General features: G+C 42.1%; 1 protein-coding gene across 4 annotated transcripts in view; it reads right to left on the bottom strand.

The window, feature by feature from the left end:
- The window catches only part of NUP93 (nucleoporin 93), a 116,295-nt gene that overhangs the window by 14,665 nt on the left and 78,516 nt on the right, over positions 1-23,114 (bottom strand). For all 4 annotated transcript variants that reach the window (XM_030924876.1, XM_030924877.1, XM_010365454.2 and 1 more), the window contains 4 exons: positions 12,967-13,041; positions 9,129-9,218; positions 6,884-7,023; positions 497-629 (listed from right to left, as the gene is read on the bottom strand). In XM_030924876.1, the coding sequence (XP_030780736.1) occupies positions 497-629; positions 6,884-7,023; positions 9,129-9,218; positions 12,967-13,041 (438 nt within the window). The remainder of the gene's footprint in view (positions 1-496; positions 630-6,883; positions 7,024-9,128; positions 9,219-12,966; positions 13,042-23,114) is intronic.

The following is a 23,114-nucleotide window of genomic DNA, read 5'->3' as shown; positions in this document are numbered from 1 at the left end:
CACCTTCTTTATGCAGCTAATCTCCTCTGTATCCTGCCACCCTTTGCATAAGGCTCCAGTTTAGCTCTTTGCATTAATGTATGATAATCTCCCCAACTGGACCATGAGCTGAGAAGAGACCACATCCTAAAAACTACATTCAACTCCATTCTTCCAGCTGTTTTAGTCAAAAATCTCAGAAGTCATCCCTGACTCTGCCTCTCACACTCAAATCCACGTTCTTCAGCAAGTCCTACTGGCTCAGCTTTCAAAACATGTCCAGAACCCAATGACATCTCCATGCACTCTCCTCCACCCTGGGCTGAGCAACTACCACCATCACCTAGACTTCTATACTACCAGCCTCCTAAGAGGTCTTCACCTTCTGTCGTCACCCCTCTCCGAACTTATCTCCATACAGTAGTCTCCACATATATCCTCATTTTAACTGAAAATGCCCATCTGAGGGCAACTGCTCTGGGGGTGTAACTGATCACACAGAGAAAGTTGTCAGTACCTGTAGTCCAGGCAAGGGAGCTGGAAGTTTAATGTTCAGGAAACTTCGAACCAATTGATAAGTCCCAGGCACCCCGCCCAGCTGGGCCTGATGCAAATTTCCAAAGACAGTCACAAGGGTGTAATTCTTATAACTGGAAAAATTTTCAAGGAAAAAACAGGGAAGATTGAAAACATTTATTACACATCTCTATGCCCATATCCATGACATTACACTGTAGCTTGGAAGGGCAGGGCCTAGACTTCAAGCTCAATGCAGAAGAGGAAACAGTACATGCTTAATGAAGCAAACTATATTATTTACTCAGTGGGCTGTGGATCACAGTAGATTTCTCATCACTGCGGAAACTCAAAAGAATCCCTGGAGGAACACAACTGTGGACTTCAAATACATTAAGGGTGCATATACAGAATAATAATTGCTCCAGCTCACAGCCTAATGCTCTGGTGGGTTCTTGTTAAACTTTTTATTTTGAAAACTTTCAAACCTACAAAAAGTTAAAAGAATAGTTCAATGAATGCACATAACCTTTTACCTAGATTCACCAATTTTTAACATTTCTTTATGTTTTCTCTCTCCACACACACATATATATACACACTTGTGCTTTTTTTCTCCCCTCAAACCACTTGAAAATACGTTATAGAAATCAGGGGCTACTTTATCTGTAAATACCATATGGCTCTGAAGAACTAGGACCTTCTCCTGCCTAACCTCCATATCATTATGATACCAAGAAACTTAACATTAATTTCTTATTATTATCAAAAATATAACCCAATTTTTTAATAGTGTCCTTTACAGTTTTTTAAATCCAGAATCTCATCAAGAAAATATAATTGTCAAGCCACTTTCCCTTAATCTAAGATAATTCCATTAATTCCACCATTATATTTCTTTCATGACAATTATCTTTTTCTTTTTTTTAAGAGGCAGGATATTGCTGTGGTTCCCAGGCTGGGAAGCAGTGTCTATTAACAAATGCCCTTATTTTTTTTGAGATGGATTCTCACTCTAGACGCCCAGGCTGAAATGCAGTGGTATGATCTCGGCTCATTGCAACCTCCACCTCCCGGGTTTTCAAGCATTTCTCTTGCCTCAGCCTCCCAAGCAGTTGGGATGACAGGCGCGGGCCACCACGTCCAGCTAATTTTCGTATTTTTAGTAGAGATGGAGTTTCACCATGTTGGCCAGGCTGGTCTCAAACTCCTGACCTCAAGTAATCCGCCTGCCTTGGCCTCCCAAAGTGCTGGGATTACAGGCAAGAGCCACCAACGGCTGGCCCACAAGTGCCTTTAAAGCACTCTACAGCCTCAAACTCCTGGGTTCAAGCAATCTTCCTGCCTCAGTCTCCTGAGTAGCTGGGGCTAGAGGTACATGCCACCATGCTCAGCTGGACACTGACCTTTTATTTATAGAGTCCAGGCCAGCTGTCTGGTAGAATATCTCGTAAGCTGGATCATTATTTGATTCAGGTTCAACTTTTTTGACAGTAGCCCTACATAGCTAATGCTGGCACTTCCCACTGAATCCCACAATGACATAGGTAGCAGGTTTGCTTCTTTATTGGTAACACTAGATTTGATTCACTTGCTTGAAAGGTGTCCATCAGATTTCTCCATTACAATTTATTATTATCTTTGTACTTAACAAGTAATCTGTGGGGCAATACATGGAGGTCATGTAAGTATTCTATTCAACAATCTTTTACTCAACGGTTTTACTTTCCATCGATGGTCCTTGCTGAACCAGTTATTACACTGGTGGTTGCAAATTGATGATTTTTCTACCATTCCCTCTTCATTTATTTACTAGCATGCTTCTTAAAATCCTCTGTAGTAGTTTTAAGTGTTTCCATACCAAGATTAAATAGTCCAATTCACAGATACCCAAATATGTGGTTAATGTAATAACTTTCTAAATATAATATGTTCTTGTCAAAAACCACAGACTACTTCAAAAAGTCAGGTTTTCAACACCAGGTTAAGTAAAACAACAGAGAGAATGAAACAAACAACCTAAATCTTAATAACAGGAAACAGACTCAACCAAAAAAAAATTTTTTTTTTTGAGACGGAGTCTCATTCTATCCCCAGGCTGGAGTACAGTGGCGCCATCTTGGCTCACTGCAACCTCTGCCCTGCGGGTTCAAGTGATTCTCCTGCCTCAGCCTCCTGACTAGCTGGGTCTACAGGTGCGCGTAGCCATCATGTCTGGCTAATTTTAGTATTTTCAGTACAGAAGGGGTTTCACCATGTTGGCCAGGGTGGTCTCAATCTTCTGACCTCGTGATCCGCCCGCTTCGGCCTCTCAAAGTGCAGAGATTACAGGCGTGAGCCACTATGCCCGGCTGACTCAATGAAATTTTATGCGGTTATAAAAAAAAATACTCAGACTTCAAGAACAGGGGGGAGAAAAGAAATATAACAAGGTAATAGGAGCCTCTAGATGGTATACGGGTCCTCCCCTCTTTTTTCAAGTCTTATTTTTAGCATCTTCCAAAGTTTCTATAATAAGCATGTATCATTTTCATAATGGAAAACAAACAAAATTTAACAAACGTTAATGAGTTCCCCATCATTGGATTTCTTATTTATTTATTTATTTATTTATTTTAGACAGAGTCTTGCTTTGCTGCCCAGGTTGGAATGCAGTGACATGACCTCAGCTCACTGCACCCTCTGCCTCCCAGGTTCAAGTGATTCTCCTGCCTCAGCCTCCCAAGTAGCTGGGACTTGTGCCAAGCGTGTACCACCATGCCCAGCTAATTTTTGTATTTTTGTATAATCGGAGTTTCACGATGTTGGCCAGGCTGGTCTCGAACTCCCAACCTCAGGTGATCCACCCACTGTGGCCTCCCAAAGTGCTGGGACTACAGGCATGAGCCACTGTGCCTGGCCTGGAAGTATTTATAAGCAGAGGTTGGATAAGAAATTGAGGAGTCCTGAAGCAGCCAGGACAAACAGATGCCCACTATGGTCTCTTCCAATTTGAATTAAGACAGTCCATGTGCTGACAAGGGCCTAAACTGAAGAAGTCTAAATTCCTTGAGGGCTAAGATATATATATCATGCCTTAAATCTTGGAATGTGGCAGGGAAGAGACAGACCAATCCTACATTTTCACAACATTTCAGCCTTATAATTGAAAAATTATTTGGGACTGGACTACTTTGCCATCTGGTGCATTGTATCACTTGAACTATTATATGCATACTGTCAGTGAATGAGCAGCAGAGAAAAATATTTTAAAACTGAGTATAATTATTCTAAAATATCCCCTTTATCAAAGGTGACAATGAATGCTTACAAAAGATGCCATCAGAGAGTGATGCCACTAGAGTGAAAAATAAACTTAAGATTACAATTATGGGCTGACTCTCTTTTCGGACTCAGCCCGCCTGCACCCAGGTGAAGTAAACAGCCATGTTGCTCACACAAAGCCTGTTTGGTGGTCTCGTCACACCGACGCGCATGACATTTTGGTGCCGTGACTCGGATCAGGGGACCTCCCTTAGAAGATCAATCCCCTGTCCTCGTGCTCTTTGCTCCCTGAGAAAGATCCACCTATGACCTCTAGTCCTCAGACCAACCAGCCCAAGAAACATCTCATCAGTTTTAAATCAGGTCTGGAGGCTAGGAAGCCTGGGAGCACAGCACCAGCATCTGGTGAAAGCCTTCTTGCTGCATTATCCCAATGCAGAAGGACAAGGGAGCATGCAATAATGGCATTATTTTACTCATGAGAGGACTAAGTAGCAGTGAAAAGGAAGAATACAAAAGAAGACTGTGCCTATTTTCTGAGACGTTTCCAAATATCAATGTGAAAAAGATTACCAGAGGTCAGCAGAACAGAAGAGTTTCTTCCTGCTGAAGGATTCATTATAGAAGAAGATAAATGATTATCAAGAGAACTGAAAGCAAACTATCTACTCTACTGGTTGCCAAGCATCAAATACCATGGATGGTCTGACTTTTGGGAAGGTAGAAATCTTTCCACAAAGGAGTTTCCAGTAGCTTCATGTGATTATTACGATGCTAAATATTGACCCACAGAAAATAAGCATTCAGTAAAATTTTACTCTTTTAAAGTAAAAAAAAAAAAAAAAAAAAAAAAGATTACAATTATGAAAGGAAATTCCCAAATAGCTCCAAGAAGCACTGTTAAAGAAATTAATGGAACAAGATAATTTTAAAAACCAAACAAAAAGACTTAAAGAAATGGACTGGCTTACCAGAGATTTAAAACCAAGGAAAGCAGCCTAGTACCACTGGTGAAGTCAAGCACCAGTGTTAAGGATTAGAGTGATCAAGAAAAAAGCAGTCATGAGCAGTCATACACTTACACTCACTGAAAAAAAAAATAAAAATTAAAAAAAAAATCCTAAGCCAGGCACGGTGGCGTATGCCTGTAATCCTAGCACTTTGGGAAGCCGAACCCAGTGGATCACCTGAGGTCAGGAGTTCGAGACCAGCCTGGCCAACATGGTGAAACCCCATCTCTACTAAAAATACAAAAATTAGCTGGGCATGGTGGCAGGCTACCATGCTACTCAGGAGGCTGAGGCAGGAGAATCGCTTGAACCTGAGAGGCGGAGGTTGCACAGAGCCGAGAGCGCACCATTACACTACAGCCTGGGCAACAAGAGCGAAACTTCATCTCAAAAAAAAAAAAAAAAAAAAAAAAAGAAAACAACAACCGGGCATGGTAGCACACACCTCGGGAGGCTGAGGTGGGAGGACTGCTTGAGCCTGGGAGGGAGAAGCTGCAGCGAGCCCAGATTATGCCATGACACTCCAGCATGGGTGACAGAGCCAGACCCTGTCTTACAAAAAAAAAAAAAAAAAAAAAAAAAATCCTAGAAGTTTTTTTTTTTTTTTTGAGACGGAGTCTTGCTCTGCCGCCCAGGCTGGAGTGCTGTGGCCGGCTCTCAGCTCACTGCAAGCTCCGCCTCCCAGGTTCACGCCATTCTCCTGTCTCAGCCTCCCGAGTAGCTGGGACTACAGGCGCCCGCCTCGTCGCCCGGCTAGTTTTTTTGTATTTTTTAGTAGAGACGGGGTTTCAGCGTATTAGCCAGGATGGTCTCGATCTCCTGACCTCGTGATCCGCCCGTCTCGGCCTCCCAAAGTGCTGGGATTACAGGCTTGAGCCACCGCGCCCGGCAGAAGTTTTTGTATAGTATAAGAAGTTCTGGCTCATTTTGCTGACTGGTAACGAATAAATGCTACTACATATGTAGGTTCTTTATGGCTGAAGATTGATAAACCCAAAACTTAATCACAAAAATTCAGCCAACGCTTAGAAGAATTATTTTATAAACCTTTATTCCTATACTAGGAGAATAAAAATCCATTTTGAGCTCCAGATTTTTCTTAACCAGGGAATGGAAGCTAGTGAGTGTAATGTGTCTGATGGTGTTCATTTCAGTAGCTCTCATCTAATTAATACAGTATTTGGTATAAAAACCTATTCTCCGCTGTACCAAGTTTGAATTACCTCAGTAACATACAAGGAAATCTTCTGACTTCCTAATGAAATATTGTTTTATTGACAAAAGGCAATCTCACTGCAAGGCTGCTGGCAGGTGCAGAGGCTCAGTGGCAAAGGCCTGTAATTTTGCAAGTGTATTCAACTTGGCTTTCTCTTCTCAGGCCAGCAGGGAGGGGCTCAGTACCCTGTCTCTAAAATAAAGAGATTCTATTGCACACTCATGGCAACCCCTGCTGGCCAATTCGGAATTGGAAGGAGTATCCACAGGGAGGGATGATGGCATGGGTCCTACTAACGAAGGGAACAATACTTTGGGCACAAAGGCACTGCCACAAACCCCTCAGTGACCAGCTCTGATTGGTGAGGAAGTGGCAAAGAAACCCGGGCATAAATCACAGGCATTATCAGCTGGGAATGACCCTGACTTAGGGGAATTAACCAAGAAGAGTCAGAAAATAAGGGGAAAGGAGTTTTCCTAGGGTTTGAAGGTAGTAAAATGCCTGGGAGCAAAATTAAAATGTGGAGAGAAAAAAAAAGAGCCTAAGGAGTAATGGCTGAACCACATTATAAGAAGATTATGACCTAAGGCATTATGGCTTTACGTATTAAGAGACAGAGTGTGGAGAAAGAAAAAGGGAATTTGAACAGTGCTCACCTACCATGATTTTTTAATGTGTGATTTTTATTTTAATGTGTGACTGCAGAAACAGTCCTGGTAGGGAAGTAAAACAGGATTTCTGAAACAGGATTACAACTCTGAGCCTTGTTCAATTTAACGTAATAAATCTTAAATTATACCAGCTACAGCACACTTAGCCTGAGGACAACTTAAGATCTGAGAAACAGTTGACTGCAAGGGATTTGAAAGCCAGCCCCACTGTGCTATTGCTGCCTTACCTCTGCTCAAGGTACGCCAAGGCCTGCCTGACAAACTCCATGCGCACTTCCACGCTGCTACGGTTCTTCAGGGCATCAGTTGCCGGTGTCAACAACACGTCTGTCATTTGTTTTACCATGGCCCACATGTCAGAAATGCTCTGCACATAAACAAAACTGCATGTGACAATGCTGCAGGGTCAGAGAAATTATGTGGTTCTTCGTGGCACTCTGACCTCTAAGGCTGGCAGAGTAAGGTGGGGGATGAGGTTAATGTGATCTGTCTGTGACTGCTAGGCTTAAGCTCAGTGCAGAAGATGCGTCTCTGCTGGCCAGACTTCAGAGTTCCATCCACTGATAAGCAGCCCCTACCCCTGCCCTGAGTTGGTTTTCATATCAATTACTATTCCAGGTCTGACATAACCACATACATAATTAAAACTACACACAAGTCGCAAAAACACTGAATCTCAGCGGGTTATCCCTTCAGAGAGCAGGAATCCATTTACGGTCATCCAAAGTTCTAGGAGTTTAAACTCAAAGAGCTGCATTTCAGTCCTTACAAGGTTATCTGAGTTTCTAAAGGCTTAAAATAAGAGTTTAACCTAATAATACAGGTTTTCATCCTCCCAGAGACGCTCCAGGGGCCACCGCTTTTACCTTACTTGGTGAGTGTCACAGCCTCCCATTTTCCTTCCCACTCACTCTCTTCAAAAGATGCATCCCAGGAAAGGAGCGGGCGTTCTTTCCTCTGTGTTACCACCACACAGCTGGGACTCCCTCTCCCCAGAATCCTTCTGCTTAAAAACAATGTGTTCCCTAAACCCTTGGAAATACTTTAAATGTATGAGTCCTTAGAGGATAGCACTGATTGGAAAAAAAGGTTTATACTTGTTCCAAAGCAAAAGAGAAAAGCCTGTTTTCATGGTCTCTCTCAAAAATTAAAACTTCAGACTGTCCAGACAAATGTGACTCTTCCTAGGTGGTGGAATGATTGGTGAAACTTGACTTTCTTCTTTAGATATGTTTAGGTTATCTTACATTTTACTATTAAAAAAAATTAAGCTTGAGACCATCCTGGCCAACATGGTGAAACCCCGTCTCTACTAAAAATACAAAAAATTAGCCAGCCATGGTGGCAGGTGCCTGTAGTCCCAGCTACTCGGGAGGCGGAGGTAGGAGAATTGCTTGAACCCAGGAGGCAGAGGCTGCAGTGAGCCCAGATCTCACCATTGCACTCCAGCCTGGGCAACAAGAGTGAAACTCCATCTCAAAAAAAAAAAAAAAAAAAAAAGAAAAGAAAAAGAAAAAAAAAATTAAAAGTTAAGATACTTTTTTTTGAGACAGGGCCTCACTCTTTGTCACCCAGGCTGGAGTACACTGGCATGATCATGGTTCCCTGCAGCCTTGACCTCCCTGGACTCAGGTAATCCTCCCACCTCAGCCTCTCAAGCAGCTGAGACTACAGGTGCATGCCACCACACCCGGTTAATTTTTCTATTTTTTGTAGAGAGGAGGTCTTGCCATGTTGCCCAAGCTGGTCTTGAACTCCTGGGTGCAAGCAATCCACCCACCTCGGCCTCAAAACGTGCTAGGGTTACAGGTGTAAGCCACCACACTGGGCTGAGCAAGTTTTTAAAAGACAAAAAAAATCTGTGTATGGGTGCTTTCTTCCATAATAGCCTTCTCTCCTTTCTTCCTTCCTCCTAGCCACCTACCAAGTAGTCAACCATCCACTTATTTTTTTTTTAATTTTTTTGCCCCTTGGGGCAGAAAACTGGCCAGAATAAGGGGTGAGGGAGGAGAATAAATAAAGGCAGTATATGTGTTTGTCAGAGGAACAGAACCAGTGGTACATAAAGAATGCTCACAAAAGTCCCACCTGAGTCAAGTTCGAGGGCTCACAGGTGTGAAAAGCCATCACCTTGACAATTCAGCTCTCATTAAGGAGTCTATTAGATTGTGTAAGGAGGGAAACTGGTAAGTGGGGAGTAAAAGCCTGATGGGACTTCAAAGCAAATACAGCTTGAAGAGAACTCTTGTGACTATCAATTGATACTGGCAGGGCCTTTTGAAGATGCATTTTTAAAAATTCATCATCAAGAAAACCACCCAAAGTTATTTAAAATAAAACTCTGAGGAACAGCTAACATTTCATTCCACAGAATGGGGTGTTTCCACAGCACATTTCAGCCAAGTCGGCAAGCTGCTAGCCCCATCAAAACACTGGACCCCGGTTTCTACTTGAATTAGCTCTAGGTGCTACCTTATCATCCAGCTCTGCGACGGAAGAACAAAGGTCCACCAGGTTAGGCTGCAGGTGTCCATTTACAATTTTCTCATTATAGATATAAATCTGAAATGATAAAAAGCAAAGTAAATGGCACAGTATCTACTTTCTCTTTTTAAAACCTCTTGAAGCAGGCAATGGCCGGCAGAAACTTCGGCCAACCTTTCCTTCCTTGGAGTGGCTGAGCCATGCACACTGGCCAGCTCCCCAGTTGTGCTGGGGCTGTGGATAACACACTAAAGCTAACTGCCACCCCACCTTCCAAACACCTGAGGAATGGGAGCAGCGGGGTCCAGGGGGAGAAGAACCACAGGCAGGTCTGTGCCTGTCTGTCCTAGTGAGGAAGCACCCGGGGAAGACAGGAGAATGGAAGGGGTCTGGCTGCTGCTTCCCAATAACCAAGGCAAAGGACTCAATTCTTTCAAAATGACTAAATGGCCCTGGTATAGGGTTCATGGATGGAGTGAGGAATGCTGGGTACTGCCTTCCTCCACAAGTGTTAGAATAGCAGGAGAGGCACATGTGGAATATCCATTTCTCCTGGAAAGAATCTCTGTTCTTCAGGTAAGATTTTCTTAAGGAAAATGAACTATGTGATATTTAAGCTATGGGAAAACCACTCTTACTTTGGATTTTATTTTCAAGGAGCTAAAATGATGATAGTAGAAATCGTAAATTCACTCTTCCAGATTTAGAACTAGTTAAGTCCTACTACGGAAATGAAACAGGACTTAACTAGTTAAGATTTAGAACTGGTTAAGCTCTAAATCTTAACTAGTTAGGTTCTAAATCTTCTTGTGGAAGATTCCACTTTGTATATGAAGTCTTTGCTCTCCCAAAGTAGTGATGTTAGACAAATCACGACCCTGCTGAACTGTAGTTTCCTCTACGTTAAATGGGGAACATCAGTATCATTCATCTTCCAGGGCTATTATAAAGATTAAATGGTTTTGCTGGGCGCAGTGGCTCACGCCTGTAATCCCAGCACTATGGGAGGCCGAGGCATGTTGCGGTAAGTCAGGGACTCCGAACGGAGGGACTGGCTGAAGCCGCGGCAGAAGAACATAAATTGTGAAGATTTCATGGACATTTATTAGTTCCCCAAATTAATACTTTTATAATTTCCTATGCCTGTCTTTACTTTAATCTCTTAATCCCATCATCTTCGTAAACTGAGGAGGATGAACATCGCCTCAGGACCCTGTGATTGCGTTAACGGCACACAAATTGTGTGCACAGCATATGTGTTTGAACAATATGAAATCTGGGCATCTTGAAAAAAGAACAGGATAACAGCGATGTTCAGGGAACAAGAGAGGTAACTTTGAACTGGCCACTGGTGAGCCAGACAGAGCTCCTCTTTCAAAAGCAAATAGGAGAAATATCGCTGAATTCTTTTTCTCAGCAAGGAGCATCCCTGAGAAAGAGAATGCGCCCTGAAGGTAGGCTTACAGAAGGCCCCTTTAAGGTGTGCCGTCTTTTATGGTCGAAGCTGAAGGGATGAAATAAGCCCCGGTCTCCTGTAGAGCTCCCAGGCTTATTAGGACGAGGAAATTCCCGCCTAATAAATTTTGGTCAGACAGGTTGTCTGCTCTCAAACCCTGTTTCCTGATAAGATGTTATCAACAACAATGTGTGCCCGAAACTTCATTAGCAATTTTAATTTTGCCTCATCCAGTGGTCCTGTGATCTCGCCCTGCCTCCATTTGCCTTGTGATATTTTATTACCTTGTGAAGTATGTGATTTCTGTGACCCACATCCTATTCGTGCACTCCCTCCCCTTTTGAAAATCGCTAATAAAAACTTGCTGGTTTTACGGCTTGGGTAACATCACGGATCCTGCCGACATGTGATGTCTCCCCTAGACACCCAGCTTTAAATTTCTCTCTCTTGTGCTCTTTCCCTTTATTTCTCAAACCAGCCGAGACACTTAAGAAATAGAAAAGAACCCACATAAATATCGGGAGCGGGTTCTCCCAATAGAAGCGGGTGGATCACCTGAGGTCAGGAGCTCAAGACCAGCGTGGCCAACATGGTGAAACCCTGGTCTGTACTAAAAATACAAAAATTACCCAGGTGTGGTGGTGCATGCCTGTAATCCCAGCTACTTGGGAGGCTGAGGCAGGAGAATCGCTTGAATCTGGGAGGCAGAGGCAGAGGCGGAGGCTTCAGTGAGCTGAGATCGCACCACTGCACTCCACCCTGGGTGAAAGAGCAAGACTCCATGTCAATCACCCAACCAACCAATCAATAAAATGGTTTTAAACCATGATGTAGTACTTATTCACTCAATGATCATTTCTTACAGGCCTTCCTTTGCAAGGTACTGTTCAACATGGGATATAAAGCTTCACTCTTTAGTGGAGAGGACAGCCGTGTAAACAGATACAATATTACGGTGTTGTATGTGCTATGAAATGTTAATGGCATCTTTAGTCTTTGCAGGTGTAGAAGATACAGTCTCTCTCTTCAGAAGCCTGTAATTCATCAGGCCTCTCTCCGGGGCAATAGAGGAGTCAGCCATACAATGAAGGTGACGAGTAAAGGATGCAGATGCACAGGGGGAATAAAAAGAGAGGGGTATAAAATTGGAGCAGGAGGAAATAAATGAAGGCCAGTGGCAAAACATGAGGGGGTTGGAAGGAGAGGATCTCATGTGTGGGAAGCTGATGAAGCTGGGGGCTACAGCTGTCTGGAGTTTGAAGTGGCAATGGCACCCCAAAGAAGAGAGATTTTTAAAAAGACATTTAGAAAATTTCTCTCAAGAAAGGGTAAAAGAGGGACTTCTGATAATACCATCAGCTAACCAGGTAACTCAATTCATGTGGAACTCCACTGACTAAATAACTGGCAGCTGAAGAGAGGGACCCTGGTAAAAGAGCACCGGGTCTAACAGTTTCTCACTGCCTCCTGCTCACCTCCATAGCTGCTCTGTTTTTGCCTCCAACCACCCTACTCCAGGCTGGAGGAGGATGAGGGGGGTAATGTTGAGGGCCATAAGTGGGACCCCTGGGTCCCCCTCAAAGAATCCGGGAGGTGATAATGGCTGAGCAGATATTCCTGGACCACTGCTGGTGGAGGATAATCTTAAGGGGATGAAGGCCCACTGCCCTCAATTCAAGAAACAGGAATATTTTTTCTTCTTTGTACTTTGTGGGGAAAAGCAGCAAATTACAATAAAGCACAAAGTCGGCTGGCACTGCTTTATTTAAAAACTCAATTCCAGGTTACGTATGGTCCTCAGGGTGGTTTCAGTCCAACAGAATTCCTGTGCTTACCACAAAGCATCTCAATCCATATCCATATTATTGGACGGTCCTCATCTACAACCAGAAGGATGACCCCTAAAATATTATGAGCTTTTCTAGGACAACAGTGGTATTAAGTAGTGAATACACTATGCTTATCAAGACAGAAAAGCATTTAGAAAATTTCTCTCAACAAAGAGTGAAAAAAGGATTTGTTAATACCACCAGCCTACCAGGTAAGTCAGTTAATACAGAACTCCATTTGCTAAGCAGGGCAGTTACTTGAAGCTTTACTGTACCTGGGACTGTTGCCAAAAATGCATACTGAGATGCTGTAGTCAGTGTAAAGGACAGATTTCAATTTCCTCAAATCAAATGTGAGTAATTCTATTACACTATTTGATAGAATTCTCCAGTGGCCTATGGTAAAATATTAACTAGTCCTCTAAATGAAAAAATACAACTTGCTTTCAGGGTTTGACTTTTACAAGTTTTTGTTCCCTTTTATTCTCTAGAGGTTCACAAAGGATTTTCCTGGCTTAATCCCCCTTGAGAGCACACTCACCTGCCGCGCATAGGCCATCTCAATGCTATCCAGAGAGCTTCGACCAGGGGGTCCCACATCACTGATGTAGCTTGGCTGTGGATAAATACACATTCAGAATCAGTTAGGGACAGTATTCAGCCATGTGAAGAAATAAAATCACATAAACATATTCTTGTCTTTGACAGAGGTGTCAAGAGTCTGTTTCCTAGTTGAGACTTCCTCAAAATGATGATTTTAGGGATTTCAATAACATGCAACTTTTACTGTGAACACATGAGAAGAGAGCAGGCATGGGACTGGATTAATTAAAAAAGAGTGAGGGGCTGGATAAACCCTATCGATATCTCAATGACTGTTTCTGGAAATGTACATCTTTCCAACATTCTGTTTCAATCTCAAGCCTCCCCATGTCTTCACACTAGTGAGGCCATTGTTTTTATCAGTGGGCCTCTTTTTCATCAATCATATCAGGCAGTTGAGGGAAAGCAGTTTAGAGAGTCAAACACCTGATTCAGACATTTCCACACTAGAGTCCACAGTAAGACAACAGTTGCTGATTACTTTTCTGTTATCTGAAGATGTGACCACTGCAAGTTGGACATTCATTCAGTTAATATTTGCTAAGTGTCTGCCACATGCACAGCTGTGTGTATATCCATCTCCATAAGAACAAAAACAAGCCAGCCTGCAAAGCCTGTCCCCAAAGAGCTTACAATCTGAAGAGGAGAGTCAGATAAAAATACAGTCATATATTACTTAACAATGAGGATAGGTTCTGAGAAATGCATCATTAGGAGATTTCGTCATCGTATGGACTTCATAAAGTATACTTACACACACTAGATGGTTTAGCCCACTCCACACCTACGCTGCATGCATAGCTTATTGCTCCTAGGCTACATACCTGTACAACCTATTACTATACTGGATACTATAGGCAACTGTAACACAATGGTAAGTATGTATATATATAACCATAATTAAATATAGAAAAGGGACATAAAAATATGATATAAACTTATGAAGCCAGCCACCATCACACATGCAGTGCATGACTGTGTATGAAAAAATTTCAGTCTTTTTTAAGAAAGAATATTCATCTTTAGTTAAGCTTATTCCTTCTGTAAAGAAATACAGATCAAAATTAGGTAAATTCTTAAGTTCCCACTGATTAGTTTGTACTGCAGCATAGCAGAGATCAAATTCTTTTTTTTTTTTTTTTTTTTTTTTTTAGGAGGAAAACTGCAAGTTTATTTTGGTCACCTAAGGTGTGGGGAAGAGGTCTGTCGGCCTCCGGCAAAGAAGGCCGACAGAGTCCCCCGGTGGGGCTCTCGGACGGAGTTCCTGCAGTCCCGACATCCCGACAGGAGTGGAGGACTGAGGAAGGCCGCGCGCAGAGATCAAATTCTTTAAGCTTATCTCATTTATTAAAAAAAGCTGAATGTTCTATACACTAAAATCTAAAATAAATCAGTTTAAACTAGGCTTTCTGTGAAACCAATGGGGATGATAACAGCCAAGCTTCCCAGCACTATGAAGCTGGTAAAAGGAAGAGTACAGTGGGCATGCACCAGGAGTCGGGAAAAGAGGGAAGTGGAGTTATCAGAAAGGCAGTATGAAGCCTTTGGTTCTGGAGAATGAACACTGGACTGTCAAGGACGCCTGGGTTCTAGGAGGGCCACTTCACTCCCTGGCTTTGGGTTCTGGAGCAAAGCACCTCCTCAGATTCCCATTAGTCAAATGAAGGGGCTATCCTAGATGATCTTGAGAGGTCCCCTCAGCTCTGATCTCCAACTATCACTGGTATTAAAAGAGCTTAAACAGTTCACTAATCTTGGTAGATGCTGCTGGCTGGCCCAGTGACCATTCCCAATTCCTACTTCTCACATCTTTACCCTCTGCCACCTTTCAAGCTGGCAATTAGAGTTATTAGGTTGGTGCAAAAGTGATTGCGAGTTTTGCCATTACTTTCAATGGCAATTGCTTTTGCACCAACCTAATAAATGTACCCAATAGTGTGCTGGTAAATGTTTTTTAACAGCCAGCTTGTGGGAAAAGGGATGATGGGTAGCATTTGCTGGTGTCTGTAGTTTAAATTCTTCCACCATGGCAGACTTCAAGCTATTCAAGGTGATATCAACTAGATTGCAAATTCCTTGAAAATTTAACAATAGGTTCTCATGTGCTGATCCCTATAAACCATTGAATATATCCTTTTCCAGAATCTACTACAGCAAGGAATGGCACACCCTAGTTCTAGCCAATAAGATGAAAACACAAGCCTGCTAGTATACTTGGGGACAGCTTCTGCTTTTATTGATTGGAGGGTTGAGGCGGGGGGACTGTCATGGCTTTTCAGTTCTCTCCCCTTCTTTCTGCCTTGAATGCAAATATAATGTCTAGAGCTCCTACAGCCATCTTGTGAACCTAAAGTAGGTGGATGTGCTAGAGAGGGTAGTGTACCAGGACAGAAAGGTGTTGGGTCCCTGACGGCATTGCAGAACAACTGGATTAACATCAACACTCTCCACACCTGCAGACATCTTGGTAGGTGAGAAATATACACCCCTATTCAAGCTACTAAAGCTCAAGGTTTCCACTACTCATAACTGAAAGCATTCCTACCTGAAACACAGATTTAATTAAAAAACCACTGGGTTACAATAATAACAATAGCTATTAATGAGCACTTACTATGTGCCAAGCACTGTTTGAATTTCCATGTTATTAACTCCACAACCATATGTAGTAGGTACTTTTATTTATTTATCCATCTTACAGGTGAAGACACAAAGGCACACAGAGAGGTGAAGCAATTTGCCCAAGTTCACTTCAGTAGGAAGCAGCGGCTTGAATCCAGTCTGGCACCACACTCTGTACTCTTTGCCACTGCTCTATCCTGCCTGCCAGGGCAGCCCAGGGTAACTCTCCAAGAACAGTTATCAGAGAACAGTAGAGGAGGGAGGAGGGAGGAGGGAGGAGGAGGAGGAGGAGGAGTAAGAAATCCTGGATCCACTACTTATAACAATGTGACCTGGAGCATATTGCTCCCTTTAAGCCTCAGTTTCCTTAGCTGTAAAGTGGGGGGTGGTAATGGTATCCATCACATAGGATTAGGATGAAGGTTAAATGGGGACAAAAATAGTATGAATCCCTACCTCACAGCACTGTTGTGAGGAATAAGTGGAAGACCTCAACACAGTGCCCAACATATGGTCAATAAACGCTAGCTGTTATCACTTTATAAACAAAAAGAAACCACCACAACAAACACAGGAGCAAATCCTACGCTCAACAACAACGGACAGATATGGACACCTCAGAAACATGACCTAGAGTATTTTACTTTGTGCAGGCTGAAAGTCTCATTTCATTTTTCTACAATGAATACACATTCCTTGTTTGATGGAAGCCCCTCCACAGCCAGGGCATTTTATACTTCTGGACTCATTCTGAGTCTTCCCATTAACACTGTATTAAGGACTGTTCTCTAAGACAGCCACCTTTCTAAAACAAAGCTATCCAAAAGCTGGAGATTCCACAGTCTTTTTACAGGACACAGCACTAAGCCTGTTAATTCCAGTAACTTAGTCAAGGAGAATAAACAAAGAAATGAAAAGGAGAACAGCACTAAAGCATTTTTGCAAGGACACAGTTGTTGTGGCTAAATATACATGAACAGCCTTGAGAAATATTTTCCAGTGCTAAAAACCTAATTTTTAAAATTATCCATTTAAAAAGTAGTTGGGTTTCAGCCTTCAAATTTCCATTTAAATTAATTTTGCCTAACGCTCTTGTTTTCAAAGGTACCTATCCTTCAGTTGCCCTTGACCAAGCCGCTATTTCACCACACATAAAGTCAATTATCCACAAGAGGATGTGTACATGCACATTCCTGAACAGAGGAACCGGCAAGTATTTAGCTGGAATTCCACAGCCAGGGACTGCCTGAGGGCTGGGAAAGCCACCAATCTCTGGGGTTCTCTGCAGTGGGGTTTGGCGGAGCCATAGCAAGGACGACAAGACAAGATGACAGGAGCAGGGAGCCAGAGATCAAAAGAGCAGGGAAGATGACAGGGTTTCTTCTTTTAGAGGAAAACAAGCAGCTCACCCAGGAGTCTGGAGACGTATATGTGGAAAAACAGCAGTCTCTGGGAGCACAAACTGAGAAAGGTCTCATCAGAGTACATGGTGTTCCCAAGACAGCCATTCCAGGACAGGATGGGGATAGAAAGTGGCAGGAGGGAACCGCAAACTTTTATTAAGCACCTACTATTGTACAAAGTGTATCCAGGGATGCATAAAAATCTTTTCCAAGGAAAGCATATTCTAGTTAGAAAAAACGAAATGCAGGCAGGGTGTGGCGGCTCATGCCTGTAATCTCAGCACTTTGGGAGGCTGGGGGCAGGTGGATCGTTTGAGTCCAGGAGTTCAAGACGAGCCTGGGTGACATGGCGAAACCCGTCTCTACAAAAAACAAAAACAAAAATTAGCTGGGTGTGGCGGAGTGCGCCTGTAGTCCCAGCTATAATACTTGGGAGGCTGAAGCGAGAGGATCACTTGAGCCTGGGAAGCAGAAGTTGCAGTGAGCTGAGATTGCGCCACCGTATTCCAACCTGGGTGACAGAGACCCTGTCTCAAAGGTGGGGGAGAAAAAGAAAAAAAGGAATGCAACTAGCACTCCTAGTAAAATGAATATAGGGTAGTAAGAAAATATGATGATGCTGCAGATGGAAAATAATTTAACTTCTAAGTGGAATGTTTTGGCTTTATGTAAGCAAAATGGAAACACGGTGATTAATTCACAATAGTTAGCTTTAAAATATGTATGCAAAAGTCCAGCACTACCAGGAAAAAAACACCAACCAGGGACCAGAGAGGACGAGGGTCCTAAATGCAACCCAGCTAATAATTGTGTGACCTTATTAACCCTACTAATGACTGTGTGACCATGGACAAAATGAGAAGAATATCTAGGCCACACATAGGCTGGAACACTATTATAATTACTAAAAAACGACAGACACCTAAGTGTACCAACCTAGGAGAAGTTGTAAAATATGTAAAACAACATAATGCAAAATTATAGGAATATATAAAATGATATCTATTTGTGATAATAAATTGATAAGATATACAAATGTGCATGTAAGCACCTGGGAGAAACTGGAAGGGTGTGCATCACTGACAGGTTGTGTTTGGGTGCAGGATGGGAAGAGCAGCAGAGTGGGTCTACACTCCTCTACTGTCAGAAGAACACACAAGTATGTATCATACATACAGTTTGTGTATGATACATCATGACAATAAAATCAAGGGCCTGTTGAGTTGAGGTTTTTAAAAAATCTTTTTGAAAGAGCAGCAGAGCACTTTCTATACCTGAACTCCTACTCAAACCCCTAACAGGTAAACTGGGTCCATCCCCAAGGAAACTGCTAGGGAGTCACAAAATACAGTTCAGAATCCTATGGTCTGCAGTTTTCAAACTGTTAGTTCATATTCTACTGTATTTCATTTCATCTAATAGTCCACCTATTGTAAAACACTGTCATTTTATGTATCACTAAGATATTTTAAAATGCTGTTAATGATATACTACTGAATTTAAGACATATCCTGATTTGAGAGATGTTGAGATGTAAAACAGATGCATGACTGAGAAGTGATGGAATATGGTATTAAGACAGTTATCAAAATTAGAGACTATGTTCAACACACACTGTTCACATATCATAGTGTGAAATGTTACCATCATTATCTACACTTATTAAGCCACAGTTCAGCTTCTCTAATGAGCTTATTTCTTGCTGAGTCATTTTCCAGACAATACATTAAGGGATTGCCCATTAACTATGTCTAATATCACAAAGCAGTCACTAGACTACACTCAGGTTAAATTTACCTTTAAATGTTGTTTTAAAAATTGGCTAAGGTACATCATGGATTCCCCAAACTGCTCAAATCTTGCATGCTGTCATGCAAGCCTCAACAGGGAAGTTCTTCCTCACACTAAGCAGATACAAAACTGGGATGCGAGGATTCGTAGCCAGGGGTCTCATTTTTGTTTCAAAGCACATCGTTTTTATTCACACCACAACTTAAAGAGTTAGTAACAATCTTTAAATTCCTACTTCCCTCTAAGAAATATACCCTTTTCTTCCAATGATATCCTAAGGAAATTAATTTCCCAAATTGACTCTATGCTACTGAAGCATCATTTCCTTTATTAAAACTTGCTAGGGGGGCTGGGCATGGTGGCTCATGCCTGTAATCCCAGTACTTTGGGAGGCCGAGGCAGGCGGATCACAAGATCAGGAGATCCAGACCATCCTGGCTAACACAGTGAAATCCCGTATCTGCCAAAAAAACAAAAATTAGCCGGGTGTGGTTGTGGGCACCTGTAGTCCCAGCTACTCAGGAGGCTGAGGCAGGAGAATGGCGTGAACCTGGGAGGCGGAGCTTGCAGTGAACCACGATTGCACCACTGCACTCCAGCCTGGGCAATAGAGCAAGACTCTGTCTCAAAAAAAAAAACTTGCTAGGAACAGATATTACCAGTGTCTCCTTTAGAAGGAACTGGGGGAAACTCCTATTATTGGAAGGCATGGGGGAAAATCATGTTTCAGAAACCACTATGTCCTAGCGTACATTTTGCTAAGAAAAAAAAAAAAGAGCTTTGAGCCTCTCTTTATATTAAATTACCCAAATTTGGACATTTTCCTTCAAGTGCTAAGGTCAGCTCAAAATGATGTGAAACTGCCTTCTTAACTAATGACTCTGTATTCCAATGACCTTATTCCTGACAATAAGGTACCCAGAAAAGAATGTTTTAGATATCGTCATACTCCTTTAATTATCTCCTCTATTTATATTCAAATATTTTTTTGATTCCTAACGATACTTTATAAATCAAGGAAAACACTTAAAAAGGGATGGATCCATATCAAAATGATTAAAGTAAAAATGTGTATCTTACCAAACACCAACAATCGCACAAAGAATGCTAGAATGTGCTGATTGTGTACACTATGCTAGGCACCGAGCTGGCCACTTTACATATTCTACATTCCTTACAACAACAGTTTTTCAAGAAAGGCATTTCATGGCCAGACTCAGTGGCTCACACCTGTAATCCCAGCACTTTGGGAAGGGGAGGAGGGTAGATCACTTGAGGTCAGGAGTTTGAGACCAGCCCGGCCAACGTGGTGAAACCCCATCTCTACTAAAAATACAAGGATTAACTGGGCACGGTGGCACATGCCTGTAATCCCAGTTATTCGGGAGGCTGAGGTGGGTGGACCACAAGATCATGAGAATCACGCCACTCCACTCCAGCCTGGGTGACACAGTGAGACTCTTTCAAAAAAACAACAAAAAAATGATATTTCATAATGAGGAAGCCCAGGCTTGGGGACCCAAAGCCTGCTGAATACCAAAACCTGTCTTTTATGCCTTTTACGTTGTGTAGTCTCCTATAAAGAGGGTGGACAAAGTGTTTGTCCATATGAAGATATCACCTTTCCATTCTTTTGAAGGAAATTATATGGAAAAGGCCTATAAAAACACAAGGTTCCACAAACACACTGGAATGGACAGAAACATCACGTGTGGCAAAGATATGGAACAAATGGAATTCTCACATACTGCTGGTGGGAGGGTACACCAATACAACCATTTTGGAAAACAGTTTGGCAGTATCTACTAATGCGGAACATATGCATACCCTCTGGTTCAGCAATTTCCCTCTTAGGTGTACCCAACAGAGATGTAAATATGTGCTCACCAAAACACAAAAATGCTCACAATAGCACTATTTATAAAAGAACTGGAAACTACTCAAAGGTTCACCAATACTAGAATGGATAAACAAATTGCAGTTATACTATTTAGCCATGAGAATGAATGGCTTAAAAGTACATCCAATAGTATACAAAAGGTTACATAAAAGCACCTAGAAACAACAGCAGATATTGTATGACTCCATTTACGTAAAGTTCAAAAACAGGTAAAATTAATTTATGATACTGGATGTCAAGACAGTGGTTTCCCTTGTTGATAGGGGTAGTGACCAGAAAGGACCACAAAGAGGATTTCTGGGGTGCTGGTAATGTTCTGTTTCCTCATCTGGGTGTGTTCCATTTGTGATGACTGAGCTGTACACTTTTAATTTTTTTTTTTATTTTTTGAGACACAGTCTCACTGTGTTGCCCAGGCTGGGTGTACAGGCTGGGGTACAGTGGTGCGATCACAGCTCACTGCAGACCCAACCTTCTGGGTTCAAGCGATCCTCCCACCTGAGGCTCTTGAGTAGCTCAGACTACAGGAGCATGTAACCATGTCCAGCTAATTAAAAAAATTCTTTTTGTAGAGACGGGGTCCCACTATGTTGCCCAGGCTGGTCTCAAACTCCTGGACTCAAGTGATCCTCCTGCCTCAGCGTCCCAAAATGCTGGGATTGCAGGCGTAAGCCACTGCACTCAGCCTGAGTTGCATACTTACGTCTGCGCACTTTTCCATATATACGTTATACATCAGGAAAAAAGTTCAAACAACAAACAACAAAATCTGTAAGATTCCAGAAAAGGCCAATTCCCTGGATAATCTGAAGAAAGACTTATATGCATCACTTGCCAACATTTACAAACTATCTACTCTGCCAGGTGTCACAATAGAGAATAGCAAAAGCATAGATAACTCCCTTCCAAGGGGACTTGAGGTCAAGTAAGAAGAGTCTACTAAACAGACTATTCTATTTTTAAGAGAAGAGCAATCAAGAAAGAACATCCCATTATCAATTTATAATTACTTCCAAATCCCAATACAGAACACAACCTATTAACACCATTTTAAAAAGTGAAGTTTATAAAACCATGAGCTGTTCTAATTATTTGCTCAGATTCACAAAGAATTGAGAAAGAAACATTAGGCTGACCAACGATATTACACATTTGTTCTTCGTTCCCAAAGACTCTGATTTCAGTCTGAAATCTTTAAGTCTAAGAAATATGGGACAGGGTCCTTAATGAGCAATTTCCCAACACAATGACTCTGGCATCTATTTATTTGGGGGCTAGTTTAATAAACAAAACCAAACCAAAAACCTTGGTGTTTAAATCAGGAACAAACCAGGAATAGATATCGGATGTGCAGTTACCCTTTGCCAACGTACGTATCCTTGACCTAGACCTCAGTAGAGTAAGAGTCCATAGGCCAACTATCCTGGGTCTTACCAGCATATTATGTATCTCTCTGAGCCTCAGTTTTCTTATCTTGATGCACAAAAAGAATCTTAGCTACTCATGAAATAACTTGAGGGAAAAAAAAAAAGATTTATCAGGAAGCACTGATATTACCTGAAAACATCTAGCACTATAATTTTTGTAACATAATTTTTGTAACATAATTTTAAATCTTCACCTCTAAATTACATGAAACTGCTTTTTAAAAGACAATAGGGAATGGCTATTATGGGTCAGGTGCTTTATATTATCACTATCTTCCCCAAGAATCTTATTTCAATCAGTAAAGACCCTGAAGGTCTGCAGGGTTAATTAAATAACTTGGACAAAGCCTCAGAACTAGTCACCCTGAACTGGAAAAGCTACGAAAAAGCCCAGGGCTGTCCTTCCTCAACACCTGGGTGGTAAATATGTGGCAAGCCCTGGCTCCCTCTGGCAGAAGGCAAAAATCACAGATAAAGGGAGACACTCTTTTTTGCTGCTCCTGGATGTAGCCTCAAAATCCCTCTCAGGAAAGATCTCTGGGACACATGAAGGGAAGAAAGAAAAAATGCAAAACAGAGCATGCAGTAGCTAATGTTTGTGTAAGAAGGAATGGGGATAAGCATATACAGTCTCATATACCTGTATAAAGACACTTTGCAAATTTACACAAGAAAGTACTAATAGTGATTACCTATGGGGGAGACAAAGGGAGAAGAGAATAGGGTATTTGGGGACAAGGTGCTTTAATATTTGAATCATACAACCACACTGCATATATATACATATTTATATTTTGAGATGGAGTCTCGCTTTGTCGTCAGGCTGGAGTGCAGTGGCCGGATCTCAGCTCACTGCAACCTCCAACTCCCCTGGTTCAAGCGATTCTCCTGCCTCAGCCTCCCAAGTAGCTGGGATTACAGGCACATGCCACCACGCCCAGCT

Source organism: Rhinopithecus roxellana, chromosome 20 (assembly GCF_007565055.1).
Source record: "Rhinopithecus roxellana isolate Shanxi Qingling chromosome 20, ASM756505v1, whole genome shotgun sequence".
NCBI classification, from domain to species: domain Eukaryota; kingdom Metazoa; phylum Chordata; class Mammalia; order Primates; family Cercopithecidae; genus Rhinopithecus; species Rhinopithecus roxellana.
Note: the sequence above shows the minus strand (reverse complement) of the source record. Positions and strands in the feature narration are given on the sequence as shown.